We start from the raw sequence: 19,142 nt of genomic DNA on the forward strand, positions 1-19,142 counted from the left end.
CAATCACCAGATCCTGGCCTTTCTAATATGTAACTTCTAGCTTGTTCCGGCCAACGAAATTGTCCACAGTAAACTACGGACCAGGAAGGAGTGTTTTAACCACGGTCACTAAATTGGCAGCACCCTGTCTAACTCGCTCGCTCCGATGCCACTCTCTCTCGCCGGACCCCACAAGCTCTTTCAAAACGTGGGTTAACCGCACGCCTTCCACCCAAACCACACTTTATTAGGAATGTTAAGCTGGCTCCTCAGAAGACGTTGCCCTTGGGAGACCCTAAGCAGCAGATCTAAGAGTCTCCGTCAGCCCGTAACTCCACCGCCCAACTAGAAACCAGTTAATGCTCCTCATCGCGTTCGCACCGCCTGGCGTGTCAGCGGGGCCCGCACCCGAGGCCGAAGCTCGGGAAGGGTCCGGCGCGGGTGGCGGGGGTGGGGCACGCTCCCCTCCCCCCGCCGCGGCGTGTGACGTCCCGCGCGTCGGCGGCCGCGGAGCAGCGCGGGGAGCCAGGCGGCCGCAGGCGGGGTAAGGCTGGGCGGGAGCCCCGCGGGCCTCCAGGCGGCGTGGGGCGCGGGGTCGCGCTGCTATCGCCGCGGTTGGTCCGCGGGGCCGACCCTTCCCTCGGCGCGTTCGCGGAGCGAAGCGGGGGCGGGGGTGGGGACCGGGCTCGGGCGTTAGCGGAGGGTGGCGTTGGGCAGCTGACGCCGTGAACCTGGACCGAAAGCGCGACCACGGTGCCGCCTGGCCGGTTCCGTAAGGCTCGCCGGGGAGGTGCCGACCCGGGCCTCTGGGCCCACCCTCGACCGGCTCCTTCCTCTGCCCTTTCCCCTCCCCGCCCCGGGTCACTGCCGGGCGCCTCCCATTAGGGGAGTGTCGGACCCCCGGAAACCTCCAGGACGGAAACCTCGCGCCCCAAGGGCCTCTCCTTAAACCGAATTTTCTTTGAAAGGCAACTGAGTGAAATAAGTGTTTCTCTATTTAGGTGTGAAGAAAAACAATGACACTCCAGTGGGCGGCAGTTGCAACTTTTCTTTACGCTGAAATAGGACTCATTTTAATCTTCTGTCTACCTTTTATTCCTCCTCAGAGGTAGGAACCCTCCAAATCGTTACAGCAACATATATGATGAGCTCTTTAGACTGTTGAGTGTGTTACGGAAAAAGTTTTCTTAAAAGAATTTCAGTGCTGATTCTATAAAAGGCGCTCTTTAAAAATAAATTCACACGGCAATTAAGTAATAGCTAATGACCATATTAAAGTATCACTTCATAAAGCTTTTTATTATATGTACAAATTGGAGAAGGGCATGGCAACCCACTCCAGTATTCTTGCCAGGAGAATTCCATGGACAGAGGAGCCTGGGGGGCTGCAGTCCATGGGATAGCACAGAGTCAGACACGACTGAGTGAATGAGCACACACATATGTACAACTAACTTTTCCCCCTCCCTTCTGAAAGGAGAAGGTCCTCGTCCCCCTTCCTTTTGGTTCTGTTAATTATAGATGTAATAAAGTGATGATCATCCTTTTTACATGTCTTGTTGTTAGCTTTTACTTTGATTGCCCTGAGTTAGAATAGTGAGCCAAATAAAAGTAAACGGATAAATGATGTTTACAGTACACCGTGATGCAGAAATATTTCACTGGGGCAGTGGAAAGACAATTTGGAAACTTAAGCCAATAAATGATTCTTAGTTTTGGTCTTACATAATTTATTTGTATTCATTTGATGGCAGTTTTACTACTTTATCCCCATGCAGAATTAATGAGTATAAATTAAAAGTGCTGAATATGCAAAGTATCAGAACCATTCGTTAACATTAGTTTCTTAGCAAAAGACCGTCACAGGTCTTTCAGTAGAATTTCAGTTGTACCCTTAACTCTCTCCACCCCTATTGTAGCCTACTTTTTAGGAGTTCGGTGTTAGATCCAGACTTGGCAGTGTGAATGATGAAATACTCTTGTGTAAAAATATTGCAACTCATTTGTTCATGTAAAAGAAAATCTTTCAGTAATTGATCCTACAGATAACCCAGTGAAATTTAGTCAGAGTCCTTGACTTGAAGAGACTTATGAAAGTTTTTATCTTTTTTTTTATTGGGGTACAACTGCTTTACAATAGTGTGGCCAGTCACCTGTATGTATCCATATGTTCCCTCCCTCTTGGGCCTCTCTCCCACCCCACCCCCTTTTCTTACCCATCTGAATCATCACAGAGGACTGAGCTGAGCTTCCTGTGCTTTAGCATGTTCCCACTAGCTAGCTACTTGATGAGTGGTAGTGAATGTATAAATCAATCCCAGCCTCCGAATTCACCCCTCACCCCACCCCCACCCTGACCTTGTGTCCAGAAGGCTGTTTTCTGCATCTGCGTTTCTCTTCCTGCCCTGTGGGCCTGTTGGTTCATCTTCAGGGTCCAGTAATCTTCCACAACTTTTAACTTTCTTCTTACCTGCCTGGATCTCTACTCATTTCCATTTTTATCTCTCAGCTGTGCCATCACTATTTTCTTGCTTATGAAAGAAAAAATAGAATTATAGGAAGGGGACTTTGAGATTTTTGAACTTTATTCAACCTGTTCATTCTATGAGAAGGTGGCCTAAGGTCATCTAGTTGAGCTTTGCAGATTCAAGACAAGAATCTGCCTTTCAGTCTAGTGCTCTTTCTATTTCATCACCTTGTCTCTTATCCTGTTTATTTTGTTTCAAATCCTCAGTAAGACCCTTTTCAACTTTTTGGTAATACCTGCAACAGTAGAAGCCTATATTAAAGAGAAAGAAAGATGTGATTTATAAACATCTAACATAAAACTTTAGGATTTGCAGAAAAAAAAATTTTTATGTCAGTTAATCTTTTCTCCCTCAAAATGGTTTCTAGATTATGGATCTTTTTCTTCTTATCAAATATGTATTTTTTTTCTATCCTGATAAAGTAGCTATTTGGTAGATTTGAGTACATGTATACACATTATATAAATATATCCTCTCGGACAAATATACACTAGAAAAACAATGTGTATGTGTATATATGTATGTCCACAGATCATTTACAATGTGTCCTTGTGTGTATTCACATCTTTTTATCCTTTTACATGTGTAATCACCTTACTCTTCAAAGAAAAGGCTTCATGCTTTGGCAATCTACTCTTTTTTTTCTCACATAACCCACTAGTGAAAGACACATATTCAGAGTAGACTGCCTGGGATTATATCAAAACTCTGCATGCTGCTGTATGACTTTGGGCAAGTTATTTACCATCTCTGGCCAGTTTCCTCATCTGTAAAATGGAGGTAATACTAGTATCCACCTCGTAAGGTGGTTGTGGTAATTAAATGATCTAAGCCATGTAAAAGTGCTTAGAAGGGAAGTATAGTAAGGACTCTATATAGTAGCTATTATTAGCTTTTTCTTAAATCAACCCTTATAAACTGCTAATTGTTCCCTCTGGTGGGGGTGGGTCTCCTTTTGTGTTCCCTTTTATACTGTTGATTTACTTGAAATGTGAATTTACATTTGGACCTAGGTCAAGGAGAAGGCAATGGCAACCCACTCCAGTACTCTTGCCTGGAAAATCCCATGGACAGAGGAGCCTGGTAGGCTGCAGTCCATGGGGTAGCTAGGAGTCGGACACGACTGAGAGACTTCACTTTCACTTTTCACTTTCATGCAATGGAGAAGGAAATGGCAACCCACTTCGGTATTCTTGCCTGGAGAATCCCAGGGACGGGGGAGCCTGGTGGGCTGCCGTCTATGGGGTCACACAAAGTCGAACACGACTGAAGCGACTTAGCACTTAGCAGCAAGGTATTGCTAGTTCTCTTTGCAAAAATACAAATTTTTGTAATGTAAAATTTGAACAGTATTCTTGGAGTAGGAATCAAAGAGGCAAAAGAAACTACATCCATATCAACTCTGTCTCCCCACAAACTTCAGGTTATTATTAGAGTTGTTTTCAAAACATAATCTTAAGGGACTTCTCTGGTGGCACAGTAAATAAGAATCTTGCTCGCCAGTTCAGGGGACACGGGTTCAGTCCTTGGTGTGGGAAGATTCCACATGCCACGGAGCAATTAAACCCATGCGCCACAACTACTGAGCCTGCGTTCTATACCCTGCAAGCCACAACTACTGAACTCACTTGCTGCAATAGAAAAGTCTGGGGAGCTACAGTCCACGGGGTAGCAAAAGGGTCGGAAACAACTGAGCGACTGAGCATGCATAGAGCTTCTCCATCATTGACTGCAAAGAAAATAATCAGCCTGATTTTGGTATTGACCATCTGATGATTCCATGTGTAGAGTCATCTCTTGTGTTGTTGGAAAAGGGTGTTTGCTATGACCAGTGTGTTCTCCTAACAAAACTCTGTCAGCCTTTGCCCTGCTTCATTTTGTACTTCAAGGCAAGTTTGGCCTATTACTTCAGGTGTCTCTTGACTTCTTATTTTTGCATTCCAATCCCCTGTGATGAAAAGCATATTGTTTCTTTTGGTGTTAGTTTTGGAAGGTCTTCATGGTACTACGCAGCTTCAGCTTCTTTGGCATTTAGTGGTTGGGGCATAGACTTGAATACTGTTATGTTGAATGGTTTGCCTTGGAAATCATTCTCTCGTTTTTGAAATTTCACCAAAGTACTGCATTTCAGACTCTCTTGGTGATTCTGAAGGCCTACTCCCTTTTTTCTAAGGGATTCTTGCCCGCATAGATACAATGGTCATCTGAATTAAATTCACCCATTCCCATCCATTTTAGTTCACTGATTCCTAAAATGTGGATGTTCACTCTTGGCATCTCCTGCTTTACAACGTCCATTTTTCCTTGATTCATGGACCTAACATTCCAGGTTCCTATGCAATGTTCTTTACAGTATCCCACTTTACTTTCACCACCAGACACATCCACAACTGAGCGTCATTTCTGCTTTGGCCCAGCTTCATCATTCTTTCTTTAGCTATTAGTAATTGCCCTCTGCTCTTCCCCACTAGCATATTGAACACCTTTCAACCAGGGGAGCAGCGGTGAGTGGTGCTCATCTTCTGGTGTCATATCCTTTTTTCCTTTTCATTCTGTTTATGGGGTTCTTGCAGCAAGAATACTGGAGAGGGTTGTCATTTCTTCCTCCAGATGACCACGTTTTGTCAGAATTCTTCACGATGACCCGTCCATCTTTGGTGGCGCTTTACGGCATGGCTCATGGCTTCATTGAATTACACAAGCCCTATACTTGTGTGAGGACTTCCCTGATGGCTCAGACAGTAAAGCGTCTGTCTGCAATGCGGGAGACCCAGGTTCGATCCCTGGGTTGGGTAGATCCCCTGGAGAAGGAAATGGCAATCCACTCCAGGACTGTTGCCTGGAAAGTCCCATGGACAGAGGAGCCTGGTAGGCTACAGTCCATGGGGTTGCAAAGAGTCGGACACGACTGAGCGACTTCACACTACACTTGTGTAGTGGCCCACACACCACTAAAAGGCTGTGGTCCATGAAAGGAAATTTGAAGTTTACTTAAGTGCTTATCTTTATATATCTCCTTTGGACTCAGTTAATGTGTTACTCATTTAAAATGCCCTTGTGTGAAATTTGTTACCTTTTCAGTTGTGTGATAAATTACTTTGTCACTCTTTGCCATTGATAACTCATGCTTTCTTACCTATGTGTCTTTGCTCATATTGTTCATTCCATCTAGACTGTTTCCCTATTTCATTTTCTCTGTGTTCAAGTAATGATCTGAATATAATTACTTGGGTATAAACACACGTAAAAATCCCTCAAGGTATATATATATATATATATATATTTTTTTTTTTTTTTTTCCTTTTTTGCCACGCCATGCATCTTGTGGGATCTTAGTTACTCAACCAGGGATTGAAACTGGGCACTCGGCAGTGAAAGTGCAGAGTCCTAACCACTGGACCACCAGGGAATTCCCTTTCAAGCTATATATTTAAGATTTTTACTCTTTACTATGTATGTAGTACACAGTATTACACACACATTGTAGAACAGCTCAGTGATTTAATGTGTATGTAATAGCTCAGTGATTCAATGTGTGTATAATAGCCCAATGATTTTCTTAATTTCCTTATGGTAAAAGTAGAAAAACTTTTTTACTCAGAATAGACATTGACACTTCATCTATTTTTTTAATTATAAAAATAAATAGTGTAGAAAGTCAGACCCCTTAGCCCTGAAATGTTATTAGTTGTTAGAACAATAGATCTTTGTTATTTCTGAGTTACTATCCTGATAAGGAAAATGATATAAAGTGATAAGTTCTATCAGTAATTTAACATTTTTACTGTGAGAATTCCTATTTAAGGTTTTGATCATGTGTATTTACTTTAGAAGTTACTTTTACTTAAGAATATTTAAGACACCAGACAGAAGATAATCAAATGTGGGATTATTATTAAATTTGAAAGTTGTTCTTTATTTCATGAGATATTCTTATTGATAAGAATTGACAATTCTCTTACATGACAAAAAATTAAATTTCCGTAGTTCTTTTCACTCACTACACAATTGCCAAAATGTTAATTTAGTATTTAGAAAGTATCTCAAAGTGTTCTCTTGACTTTTTACACCTGATGCAATTGTATTGCTTTACAGATGGCAGAAGATATTTTCCTTTAGCGTTTGGGGTAAAATTGCAAGTTTCTGGAACAAGGCTTTTCTTACTATTATAATCCTATTGATTGTTCTGTTTCTAGGTAAGTACTAGCGTCCTCCTTTGACTAAGCTTAACTATAATTTTTTATATTATCATTAATGAATTATTATTATTGATTGGCTTTTAATTAATTTGATGCTGCCATTGGTATACAGTTGACTTCATATAGTATATGATAGTATGTGGAGTAGATAATTGATATGTTGATAGATATTCTTAGTTATATATATACAAGCATAAATTGCATCAGAGTACAGTGGTTCTTAATCTCTTTTATGTTGTTTTAAGATTTAAATGCTGCGATGCATAGCCTAGTTTGCAGAATTAGCAGATATACAGTCCTTTGTTATTGTGGTGTCTTAGTTATGCACAGGTTTAACTGTTTGGGAGACAAACAGAGCAATGGCCCTCAAAAGAAGTTTTAGAGGCAGGCTGTGAATCTTGATTGGACCCTGGTTGAAAGACAACTATAGCACAGACATTTGCGTCCTACAGCAAAAATTTGAATATAGACTGTTTGTTAGATAATATTAGGGAGTTTTTGTTAACTTAATTTATGATATCAATGTTGTTATTATATAAAAGAAGTCAGCAACCTATAACCTGCAGACCAGTTGCCTATTTTGGTAAATAAAGTTTTATTGGAACATACCATGCCATTCTGTTTATGTGTCATCTATGTATGAACAACTACAGAGTGCAGTAGTGGGAACAGAGACCGTGTGGCCTAACATACACAACCTGCTCTTTACAGAAAAAGTTTAGCAACACTTGTTACATAGGATTACATCCTTATGCTTAGGCATTGCATGCTGAAATACATAGAAGTAAAGTCTCATGATATTTACAACTTAATTTCAGTTGGTTAAAAAAAAAAAACCAAGTATGGCAAATGCTAACAATTGTTAAATCTAGGTAGTGGAAATATGGATGTTTATTGTACTAGTTTTTCAGTATGTTTGAAATTTTCATAACAAGTACCTTAGAAATTAGAAGCAGACTTTTTTTTTAAGTGGAAAAGAATAGCTTTATTTGCTTTGTCAGGCAGGGGGGGCCACAGTGGGCTAATGCCCTCCAAACTGCATGTCCCAACCTAGAAGGGGTAGTGAGGAGTTTTATAGTAATGTTTCAAAGAGGGCGTGATCAGCTTGTGGACATCCTTTCAGGGGTTGGTGGGAGGCAGGTGGGAGTCAGCATTATCAACCTTCTGTTTCCAGCCAGTCTAGGGTCTACATGCTTGTTTGCAGCATACAGTTAACCTCTTTCACCTAGTCAGGGGTTCGATGTCTGTCTCAAAAACGTGCAGGTTTTTCCATCATTTCCCCATTTAATTATAGGTCTTCAGTAGAAGACTCTTAATAGTCAAAATATCTCCCTTGATGCCAGGGTGATTCAGCTTCTTGGCCATGGGTATAAATCCTGTCCCTTGGTGACAGGCCTCCTTTATGTTTGTCCAGATGCTGGCAGAGGTATTGCAACATCCCAGACACTACCTTTCTCTTGAAGTAGACTTTTAAGGTTTTTGTCAAATTAGAAATTCCATGAGTCAAAATAATTGCCATGCTTTTTAGGAGTAAATTGCCATGCTTTTTAGGAGCTTTTAAGAACTGAGCTCAGAGAGATTATGTAACTTGTCAGAGATCACCCACCTACTTCTTGGCAATTCAGCTTTTGATACCACTGCAGTGTGTTGTCCCTCAGAATTCGCTCAGAGTTGTGAGTTAGGCAGGTTTCCCAGGTGTCAGCCTGAGGCCATAACCAGTATGTGTGCCACGCTCTTGTGAGAAAATGTTTCTCATCTTCCATATTACTAACCTCTGCAGGGGAATCCTCTTTATAAACTGGAAATAAATGGCATGAGAAGGTATGAGTAAGTCATTGCATCAGGATGTGAATGGATTTGCAGTTCATTTCAAATTGTATTTGTCTCATGGTATGTTCTTAATGTTACTGATTGAATCTCTAGCCATAGAAAAAATCACACCAAGCAGGTGAAAAACAATAAGGAAAACCAAGTTCCAACTTTGTCACCAGCTAACTAAATGACCTTTGGAATGTCATTTCATCTCTCTGAGTTTGGTTTAGCCATTTGCAAAATAGAGAGAGGAAATAATCTCCACAGCTCTTAGTAGCTCTAAGAGTGTACTGTGTCCTTCTAACTCTAAAATTATCACAAGAGTTTCTACTGAAAACTGCCACATAGCCATGTAAAGAATGACAACTTTAGCCAAGGTTCTTTTGGTTACATAAATCATAAAACAGCATCAGCTCACTTGAGCATGAAAGGGAAAATTAAAATATAGGGTTGTTTCAGTGTGGCCCGAAAAATGAAGGAAGCCAAATTCATAGGAAGTGAAGTGTCCTTTTAGTGTCCCTGTATTTCTCCCTCGGTCTACTTCTTCTTCCTTATCTCTGCAGGCTCTGATACTCAATTTCCAGGCCCAAATTATATACAGCTGCTAAGTTTTGTCATGCCAGCCATATCGGAGGATTAACTAGCCATTTCTAAATTCCAATTCTAAGGAAGAAAAAATCTGACCAGCTAACACTGGCTATCCAGTCCTCATCTGAGAAGCTATGGCCAGGGGCCAGGATCACAGAGCAGAATCATGGCTGCTGGCAGGAGCCTAGATCTATGGGCAGGGAAAGTAATTAACTCTTAGAGAATAGGAACATTATGGATGATTAATGTGGGGCCGTTAACCCTGGATGATAAAGACAGTCAAACAGGAACTGACCCATGAAGCCTCAGTGTTTCCATCTCACAACAGGGGAATAACACCTACTTCACTGAGGTGTTGAAAGAATAACATGCAGTTACATATGTAAAGTACGTAGTCCACTGTTCTCACCCACTAAAATGACATTGGTGCAAATAATGCAGACCCAGTAGGTCTGAATTACTCAGCATAATTCATCTTTTATTTTGGAATTTTTTTCTTGCTGGTCTAATAGTCATTACTAGATGTTTATATTCCTAGAGCCAATACTACCTGAAAAGTATGTTTTAGCAAGTTGGAACAGGCAGAAATGAAGTAGGAAATCCAGGAGAGTTTATTTAGTGTCAGCAGAAATGCTTCTCGGGAATTTGAGCACTTACAGAACTGATCCCACAAAAAGATGATCTCCAAATTGACCAAGTGTCACATCCTCCTCTTATTGTTGCCCCCCATCCCACTTTTCAGACACAGTTTCTTTATTATTATGCAAGCAGTGCATTCTACAAATGGGTTTGTGTTTTTCTTTGGTAGTACTGCTTAATCTTTAGCATTTCTGCGTAATGGATCCAGGAGTATTATTCCTGTTTAATTGCCAAGTAGTAGCCACTTCACAGGTGGCTCAGTAGAGAATCCACCTGCCAATGTAGGAGACACAGGTTCTGTCCCTGGTTGGGAAGATCCCCTGGAGAAGGAAATGGCAACCCACTCCAGTATTCTTGCCTGTGAAATCCCATGGATAGAGGAGCCAGGCGGGCTACAGTTCATGGGATCACAAGATTCAGACACGACTTAGCAACTAAACAACAAGGAAAACACAATGACTTCAAAGTACTGTTTGGTTCCTCTGGTCTGCTCAAAATAATTCATAAAGACTTTTTTTTTTTTCAGTTGTTTTTGTAGTGGTTGGCATGCTCTTATTGTTTTGAGGCAATCTTAGAAATGACCAAAAAAAGGAAATCTTGCCTTTTGTGTCCACATAAATCGACCTTGAGGACATTATGCTAAGCGAAAGACAAATACTGTAAGATCTCACTCATATGTGGAATCTTAAAAAATGAGATCAAACTCATAGATACAGGGGACAGATTGGTGGTTGCCATGGGTGGGGGTGGGCAATATAGGTAAAGGGAGTCAAGACATATAAGATTCCAGTTATAAAATAAATAAGTCATAGAGATATAATGAACAGCATGGTGACTTAGTTAATCATTCTGTATTGCACGTTTGAAAATTGCTAGGAGAGTAGATGTTGAAAGAAATTTTGCATCACAAGAAAAAAGAAATCCTGTAACTGTATGGTGATAGACTTGTAACTATTTTACAGTATATACAAACATTGAATTATTTTTAATTAGCAAATTACAAATAGAAGGAAGCTCCCTCGTTCTGATGAAGAGCATCTACAAAAGCCTAGAGCTAGCATCATCCTTAGTCAGATATTGAAACTTAGCCCTGTAAGGTTGGGAACAAAGCAAGGATATTCACTTTGACTATTTTTGTTCAATTAAGTAATAGATTTTCTAACCGAGATAATATTAAGTTAAGAAAAATATACAAAGCGTTAAGATTTTAAATTAAAAAGTAAAACAGTCATTTGAAGATGACACGATTATTTATTTAGAAAATCCTAAAATGTCTACAAGAAAAATACTGTGTCAAAGAAATGTAGTGCATTGCAAAATACAAGGTCAATATACAAAATGAAGTGCATTTCTATGCTATAAGCAACAATTCAAAATTGAAAATTTTTAAATTAATTTTATAAGTACAACAATAAGCCTAAAAACTTCTTGTTTTTAGAAAAACACTTTATAAAGGATGTACAAGATCTCAACGCTTAAAGCTACAAAAACATTGTTAGAAGGAATTAAAGAAAATGGAAATAAACGATTTTTTTTTTCAGTTTAAAAACTCACTATCATTGCAATGAACTACCACTTCATACTCACTAGGATAGTTATAATCTAAAAGACAGATAATAACAAACGCCGATGAAGATATGGAGAAATAGGAACCATCCCAATTTACATTACACTGGAAATGTAAACTGGTAAAGCTGCTTTGGGAAAACAGTTTGGCAGTTCCTCAAAAAGTTAAACATAGAGTTACCACGCATGCGTGCTGAGTCATTTCAGTCATGTCCAGCTCTTTGCAATTCTATGGACTGTAGCCCACCAGGCACCTCTGTCCATGGGATTCTCCAGGGAAGAATACTGAAGTGGGTTGCCATGCCTTCCTCCAGGACGTCTTCCCAACCCAGGGATCGAACCTGCTTCTTTTACATCTCTTGCATTGACAGACAGGTTCTTTACCTCTAGCACCACTTGGGAGTTACCATATGATCCAGCAGTTCCACTCATAGGTATATACTAAGAGAAATGAAAACATATGTCAGTATAAAAACTTGTACATGAATCCTCATGGCAGCATGGTTCATAATAGCTAAAAAATGGAGAAAATCCAAATATCCATCATCTCTTGACTGGATAAACCAAATGTGGTATAGCTGTACAACAGAGAATTATTCAGTTATAAAAAGTAATAAAGCAAGTTCATCTATGTAACTTGCTGCAACATAGATGAACCTTGAAAATATTAAGCGAGGTTAAGGGAGCCAGACACAAAAGAACACATAAAAATATGATTCCATCTATATCAAATGTCCAGAATAGCCAAATCCATAGAGACAGAAAGTAGATTGGTGGTTGCCAGGAGGTGCAGGGAGGGCAAGAATGGATATGGGCTTTCTATTTGGGTTGATGAAAATATTCAGGTGTTGGTTACACAACTTTGTGAATATACTCAAAACCACTAAATACACTTTTAAGAGTAAATGTTATGTGAATTTTAGCTCAAAGTGCTGTTAAAAAAATTAAATAAGATAGGGGTTAAAATTAGCTGTTTTTCAACTATAATCTCTTTCCTATATGGCAGTAACTCTTCCCTAGAAATGCTTATGACTACATGAAAGGAGCAGCCTAACTTGCTTATATTCCACTGGTCTTTGTGACATCAAAGGCAGATACCTTCCCAGGAAACTACAAGAATCCAATGACGAAGAGTACACCAAATAAAGATGCTATAATCTGAAATCTGTCTCCTACTAGAAAAAAGTGATTCCTCTGAATCTGAGACTTAACAGAACTGAAAGCGTGAAAAGAGCAGCTCTCTGAACATTATCAGTAACAGGTTCCATCCATAGGACACTTGAGGGATCATATACTACCATAGGTCAATCCCATTTCAACAAATCTTTGCCAGTAGAAATCTCAGTGTAACCAAATACTTCTAAAGTCTCAATAATTTAAAATAATAGTAGCCTATACATAAGATAGGTAAGTAACAAAGACCTGCTGTATAGCACAGAATTATATTCAGTATAATAACCTACAATGGGAAAAATCTGAAAAAGGAATAAAGATAACTATATAACTGAATCACTCTGCTGTATACCTGAAACATTGTGAATCAACTATATTTCAGGGTTTTTTTAAAGAGTAATACTTCACTTCAGTCACTCAGTCGTGTCCAACTCTGTGACCCCATGGACTGCAGCACACCAGGCTTCCCTGTCCACCACCAACTCCAGGAGCTTGCTCAAACTCATGGCCTTTGAGTCGGTGATGCCATCCACCCATCTCATCCAGTGTCATCCCCTTCTCCTCCTGCCTTCAATATTGCCCAGCATCAGGGTCTTTTCTAATGAGTTAGTTCTTCACATGAGGTGGCCAATCGCCAAAGTATTGGAGTTTCAGCTTCAGCATCAGTCCTTCCAATGAATATTCAGCATTCATTTCCTTTAGGATGGACTGGTTTGATCTCCTTGCAGTCCAAGGGACTCTCAAAAGTCTTCTCTAACATCACAGTTCAAAAGCATCAGTTTTCGTTGCTCAGCTTTCTTTATAGTCCAACTCTCATATCCATACATGACTACTGGAAAAACCATAGCTTTGACGAGATGGACCTTTGTTAGCAAAGTAATGTCTCTGCTTTTTAATGTGCTATCTAGGTTGGTCATAGCTTCTAGGTTGGTTGCTTCTTCCAAGGAGCAAGTGTCTTTTAATTTCATGGCTGCAGTCACCATCCGCAGTGATTTGGGAGCTGAATAAATTAAAGTCTGACTGTTTCCATTGTTTCCCCCATCTATCTGCCATGACGTGATGAGACTGGATGCCATGATCGTAGTTACTTTTTGAATGCTGAGTTTTAGGCCAGCTTTTTCACTTTCCTCTTTCACTTTCATCAAGAGGCTTTTAGTTCTTCACTTTCTGCCATAAGGGTGGTATCATCTGCATATCTGAGGCTATTGATATCTCTCCCAGCAATCTTGATTCCAGCTTGTGCTTCATCCAGCCCAGCATTTCACATGATGCACTCTGCATGTAAGTTAAATAAGCAGGGTGACAGTATACATCCCTGACACACTCCTTTCCCAGTTTGGAAAGAGTCCTTTGTTCCACGTCCAGTTCTAACTATTGCTTCTTGATCTGCATACAGATTTCTCAGGAGGCAGGTCAGATGGTCTGGTATTGCCATCTCTTGAAGAATTTTCCACAGTGTGTTGTGATCCACACAGTCAAAGGCTTTGGTGTAGTCAATGAAGCAGAAGTAGATGTTTTTCTGGAACTCTCCTGCTTTTTTGATGATCCACCGGATGTTGGCAATTTAATCTTTGGTTCCTCTGCCTTTTCTAAATCCAGCTTGAACGTCTGGAAGTTCTTGGTTCACATACTATTGAAGCCTAGCTTGGAGAATTTTGAACATTACTTTGCTAGTGTGCGAGATGAGTGCAATTGTGCAGTAGTTTGACATTCTTTGGCATTACCTTTCTTTGGAATTGGAATGAAAACTGACCTTTTCCAGTCCTGTGGCCACTGCTGAGTTTTCCAGTTTTGCTGGCATATTGAGTGCAGCACTTTCACAACATCATCTTTTAGGATTTAAAATAATTCAACTGGAATTCCATCACCTCCACTAGCTTTGTTCATAGTGGTGCTTCTAAGGCCCACTTGACTTCACATTCCAGGATGTCTGGCTCTAGGTGAGTGATCACACCATCGTGGTTGTCTGGGTCATGAAGATCTTTTTTGTACAGTTCTTCTGTGTATTCTTGCCACCTCGTCTTAATATCTTCTGCTTCTGTTAGGTCCATACCATTTCTGTCCTTTATGGTGCCCATCTTTGCATGAAATGTTCCCTTGGTATCTCTAATTTTCTTGAAGAGATTTCCCATTCTATTATTTTCTTCTATTTCTTTGCATTGATCACTGAGGAAGGCTTTCCTATCTCTCCTTGCTTTTCTTTGGAACTCTGCATTTAAATGGGTATATGTTTCCTTTTCTTCTTTGCCTTTCTCTTCTCGTCTTTTCTTAGCTATTTGTAAGGCCACCTCAGACAACCATTTTGCCTATTTGCTGTTTCTTTCCTTGGAGATGGTCTTGATCACTGCCTCCTGTACAATGTCACAAGCCTTCATCCATAGTTCAGGCACCAGATCTAATCCCTTGAATCTATTTGTCACTTCCACTGTAAAAAATTATAGTAGATGTAATAAAAATGCTAGTGCAATAAGAGAAATGGGTTAGCCTGGAATTGATTGTAATGGCATATGACCTATATATGTTATTTAAAATTAAAATAGGTTTAATTTTAATGCAGTGTAGCCAGATACTAGAGACAGTGCAGTGATGGTAACTCCTAGATGAATAGTGAAAAAGCAAAATACTGTTACATTCAAGGTTTACCACTGGCATCTATTTTGAGCATAACATCCTCCCGTGTATTATAAAGAGACCCCCTAGCTAAAGTTCATTATCTAAAAGTTAGGTCACTTGGGCTAAATCTGCTTTCCATTATATTAATAATCTTATATTCTTAAAAGCCAAAAGCAATGTGTTTCCTCTTTTTCTTTAATAGATGCTGTGAGAGAAGTAAGAAAATATTCCTCAACTCATACTATTGAGAAGAGCTCAGCCAGCAGACCTGCTGCCTATGAACATACACAAATGAAACTCTTCAGGTCTCAAAGAAATCTTTACATTTCTGGATTTTCATTATTTTTCTGGCTGTAAGTTTTCTTTTAAGCACAATTTTAAAACATGATTTATGTTTCTCATTTTTTCCACCTACAGTGTAGATTTTTCTTCTGTACTATTTAACACAGTAACATCTTATTTGAAAGAACTCAGATGGCAGACCCAAATAACAAATAATAATCCTGGCTGGTAGGTTTAATAGGCCCATAAGGTCCTGCAGGATCTCACCCCTGCTGCTCTCTGGAGCCTCCTCTTATACTCTTTTCTGACACATAAACCACCGTTGCACCCACACTGTCCTTTGCTGCTCCTTAACTCATTCATTCATTATTGCAACAAATATTTATTGAGTTCCTTTTGTGTACCCAACTCCTTCCTACTTCAGGGTCTTCACACCAACTTTTCCTTCTGCCAAAACACTCTTCCCTTCCTTCTCTCCCTGGTTAATTTCTACTCATCCTTAGCTCCTTTCTCAGGTGAGCTGAGACCTGTGACCATCATTTCCCCAAAGTAGGTAGGTCTCCTATTGTACACTCCCATAGAATGTGTAGTGTGTATACTTTTCTTCCAAGTGTCATTTAATTACTCATGGTTGTAATTAAATACTGTTTTAACTCTCGCCTCCCCAACTAAAGCCTAAACTCTTTGAGAGCAGAACCATTGTCTTGTTTCCAGTTATATCCCCAATGCCTGGCATAGTAATTAATACTTAGCAGTTCTTGAATTGGATACTTGAAGATAACAATTACTATTAGTAACAATGGAGGTTACTCATCAATACAAATAGGAGAGTAGTTTTTAGGTTTAGCCAGCCTTCCGCAATGCTCTTTTTATTTATTTATTTTGACCAAGAGGCATGTGGGATCTTATTTCCACAGCCAGGGATTGAATCCATGCCCCCTGCATTAGAAGCATGGGGGCTCAAGTCTTAACCACTGACCATAAGGGAAATCCTGCACAGTGCTCTTTACATAGCACATTTTGAACTGAGGGGGATAATTTCTTACTGGCCCTGCCACAATGTCCAAAATTCTCTTTCTTCTCCTCCTGGCCAAAGTCCTCTTCAGAGAAAAATAAGTAAGTCCCACTGAACCCACATTCTAAAAGTTAGTCTTCTGGCAAAAATTTCAAAGAAATGAGACACAGGCTTCTTTTAACTAGGACTTGGATTATGTATTTGTCTTCTTTAAACCCTGGAGGAGGAAATGGCAACCCACTCCAGTATTTTTGCCTAGAGAATGCCGTGGACAGAGGAGCCTGGCAGGCTACAGTCCATGAGGTCACAGGGAGTCAGACATGACTGAGTGACTGAACACACACTTCTTTAAACATCCTCCCTTGCTTAAATACTACCACACCCACACCTGAAGGGGAGTTACTGAATAATTAGTGCTTAAATTCACAGTTCTTAGGGATTAGTCTAGTTATACACTACTCTGACATTTTTTTTATTTTCTTAGAGTGTTGAGACGTCTGGTTACCCTTATCACTCAGCTGGCAAAAGAGCTGTCAAACAAAGGAGTACTTAAACGTCAAGCAGAAAATATTAACCAGGCTGCCAAAAAATTCATGGAAGAAAATGAAAGACTGAAACGGGTATTTAAATTTTTTTTTCAAAAAAACTGGTGTAAATGTTTTTTGGTATTCCCAAGGGGTGGTATATTTTTTTCGGCCTCAAAAAGAGCATTTTTATATTTTATGAGCAGAAAATGACCATAAATAACAGAATTCTACAATATGATTGTTCCAGAAGTATTTTATTACCTTTAGATTTCTGAGTTCTCACAGTTTCCCTCAGTAGTAGATTAATGCCATTGGACCTACTTCCTGTGATTCAAGGAGAAAAAGTTCTGAGAATATGAATTTTAGTTCCTTTATTACCGTTAATTTTACTTTATAACATAAGGCAAGTTTTAATAAGTCTCTCTTAAGTTTCCATTTCCCATTCAGTTAAATTACTGTTAAGACATTGTGTGTGTGTGTGTGTGTGTGTTTCTTTAAATGATGTTTATGTAAGAAGCAGAGAAAAATAGTTGATATAGATTGAAGATGGCATATAATATTTTCAGTCTCTTAATTTGGGTTATGTTGCTAATAATTCTTTGAGAACCCTATGCTGTCTTTCCCCTGCTATTCAGGGAGAGTGAAAATCATTTACTGATGTTTTCCATGTCAAGTAAAAAGAACAAATGAGAAAATGGAAGATACAAAAATTACTTTGGGTATTTTTTTTCTTAACTTTAAAATTTAGGAGTCAGATCTCATAGCTTGAGTGTTTTCAGTTCATGTTAAGCCCTATAACCTATAAGTTTTCCTAATTCTGCCTCTTAGGGAAAAAAGTCAAAAGAACCATTCATAAGTGAAACATTTTTTTAAACAATTCTAACATAATGCAATAAGATTATCTCCCTATTACAGATTAATAAAGTGCAATCAATTATAAATTACATCAAATTATATTTATGTAAGGGCTTCCCTGATAGCTCAGTTGGTAAAGAATCCTTCTGCAATGCAGGAGACCCCAGTTCGATTCCTGGGTCGGGAAGATCTGCTGGAGAAGGGGTAGGCTACCCACTCCAGTATTCTTGCACTACCCTTGTAGCTCAGCTAGTAGAGAATCCACCTGCAATGCGGGAGACCTGTGTTTGATCCCTAGATTGGGAAGATCGCCTGGAGAAGGGAAAGGCTACCCACTCCAGTATTCTGGCCCGGAGAATTCCTGGACTGCATAATCCATGGGGTTGCAAAGAGCTGGACAAGATTGAGCGACTTTCACATAAAAAGTGTTGTAAGTCTAACAGTAGAGAATTAGCCAAATCCTAAAGCCGAGCCTCTTACAGAAAGAACTCTAAGCATCACCTTTTATTCTAAAAGAGTTACCTATTAACTAGAACAATATAAAGCTCTCTAAAACTATTGTTGTTGTTCATTTGCTAAATCATGTCTGATTCTTCGCCACCCCATGAACTGCAGCACGCTGGGCTTCCCTGTCCTCACTGTCTCTGGAGTTTGCTCAAACTCACGTCCATTGAGTTGGTGATGCTATCCAACCAACTCGTCCTCTGTCACCCCCTTCTCCTGCCTTCAATTTTTCTCAGCATCAGATTTTTTCCCAATGAGTTGACTGTTCACATCATATGGCCAAAGTATTAGAGCGTCAGCTTTAGCATCAGTCCTTCCAATGAATATTCAGGGTTGATTCCTTCAAGATTGACAAGGTTTATCTCCTTGCTGTCTAAAGGACTCGGAAGAGTCTTCTCCACCACCTATTAAATAAGGGAAAACTCATTGCAAAAAAAAATAGTTTTGATGCTACAGTATCATGGTCACCTGTTCAAAAATCCATGTTTTATTTATGATGTCTGCCTTATTACCACTACACAAATAGGATTCAGAAATGTTTCTTTGGGTAGATTTTAACAGCATCTTTTAGGGAAACATTTAAAGAATAAGCACTGGTTTCTATTTTTACTTTTTTTTGTTCTGTTTTGAAAAATGCTTTGGTCCATAGACGTCATGTAACTTTCAATTGGTCGTTAAGCTGTGTCAGTGTTTCTGTGTTCAGAGACAAACAGTATGTCACCATTGTTTCAGCAATACAGTCAGACTTATTTTGTACGTTAATATTATTTGCTTCATTTTCTGTCCTTTGATCTCATTTTATAATGGTAAAAACATCTCTTCATTCTCTATAAGAGACACATTATCTAGTGGAAAGTGTTTT

The 19,142-nt window shown here is 39.5% G+C and overlaps 1 protein-coding gene across 3 annotated transcripts in view; it reads left to right on the forward strand.

Moving 5' to 3' along the window:
- The first annotated feature begins 486 nt into the window (after nucleotides 1–486).
- BCAP29 (B cell receptor associated protein 29) overlaps nucleotides 487–19,142 on the forward strand; it is a 47,694-nt gene continuing 29,038 nt past the window's right edge. For all 3 annotated transcript variants that reach the window (XM_060415013.1, XM_004007850.5, XM_060415014.1), the window contains exons 1-5: nucleotides 487–523; nucleotides 981–1,087; nucleotides 6,603–6,703; nucleotides 15,300–15,450; nucleotides 16,879–17,014. In XM_060415013.1, coding sequence (XP_060270996.1) covers nucleotides 996–1,087; nucleotides 6,603–6,703; nucleotides 15,300–15,450; nucleotides 16,879–17,014 — 480 coding nt within the window. In that variant the 5' untranslated portion in view covers nucleotides 487–523; nucleotides 981–995. The remainder of the gene's footprint in view (nucleotides 524–980; nucleotides 1,088–6,602; nucleotides 6,704–15,299; nucleotides 15,451–16,878; nucleotides 17,015–19,142) is intronic.

This window comes from Ovis aries, chromosome 4, assembly GCF_016772045.2.
Source record: "Ovis aries strain OAR_USU_Benz2616 breed Rambouillet chromosome 4, ARS-UI_Ramb_v3.0, whole genome shotgun sequence".
NCBI lineage: Eukaryota > Metazoa > Chordata > Mammalia > Artiodactyla > Bovidae > Ovis > Ovis aries.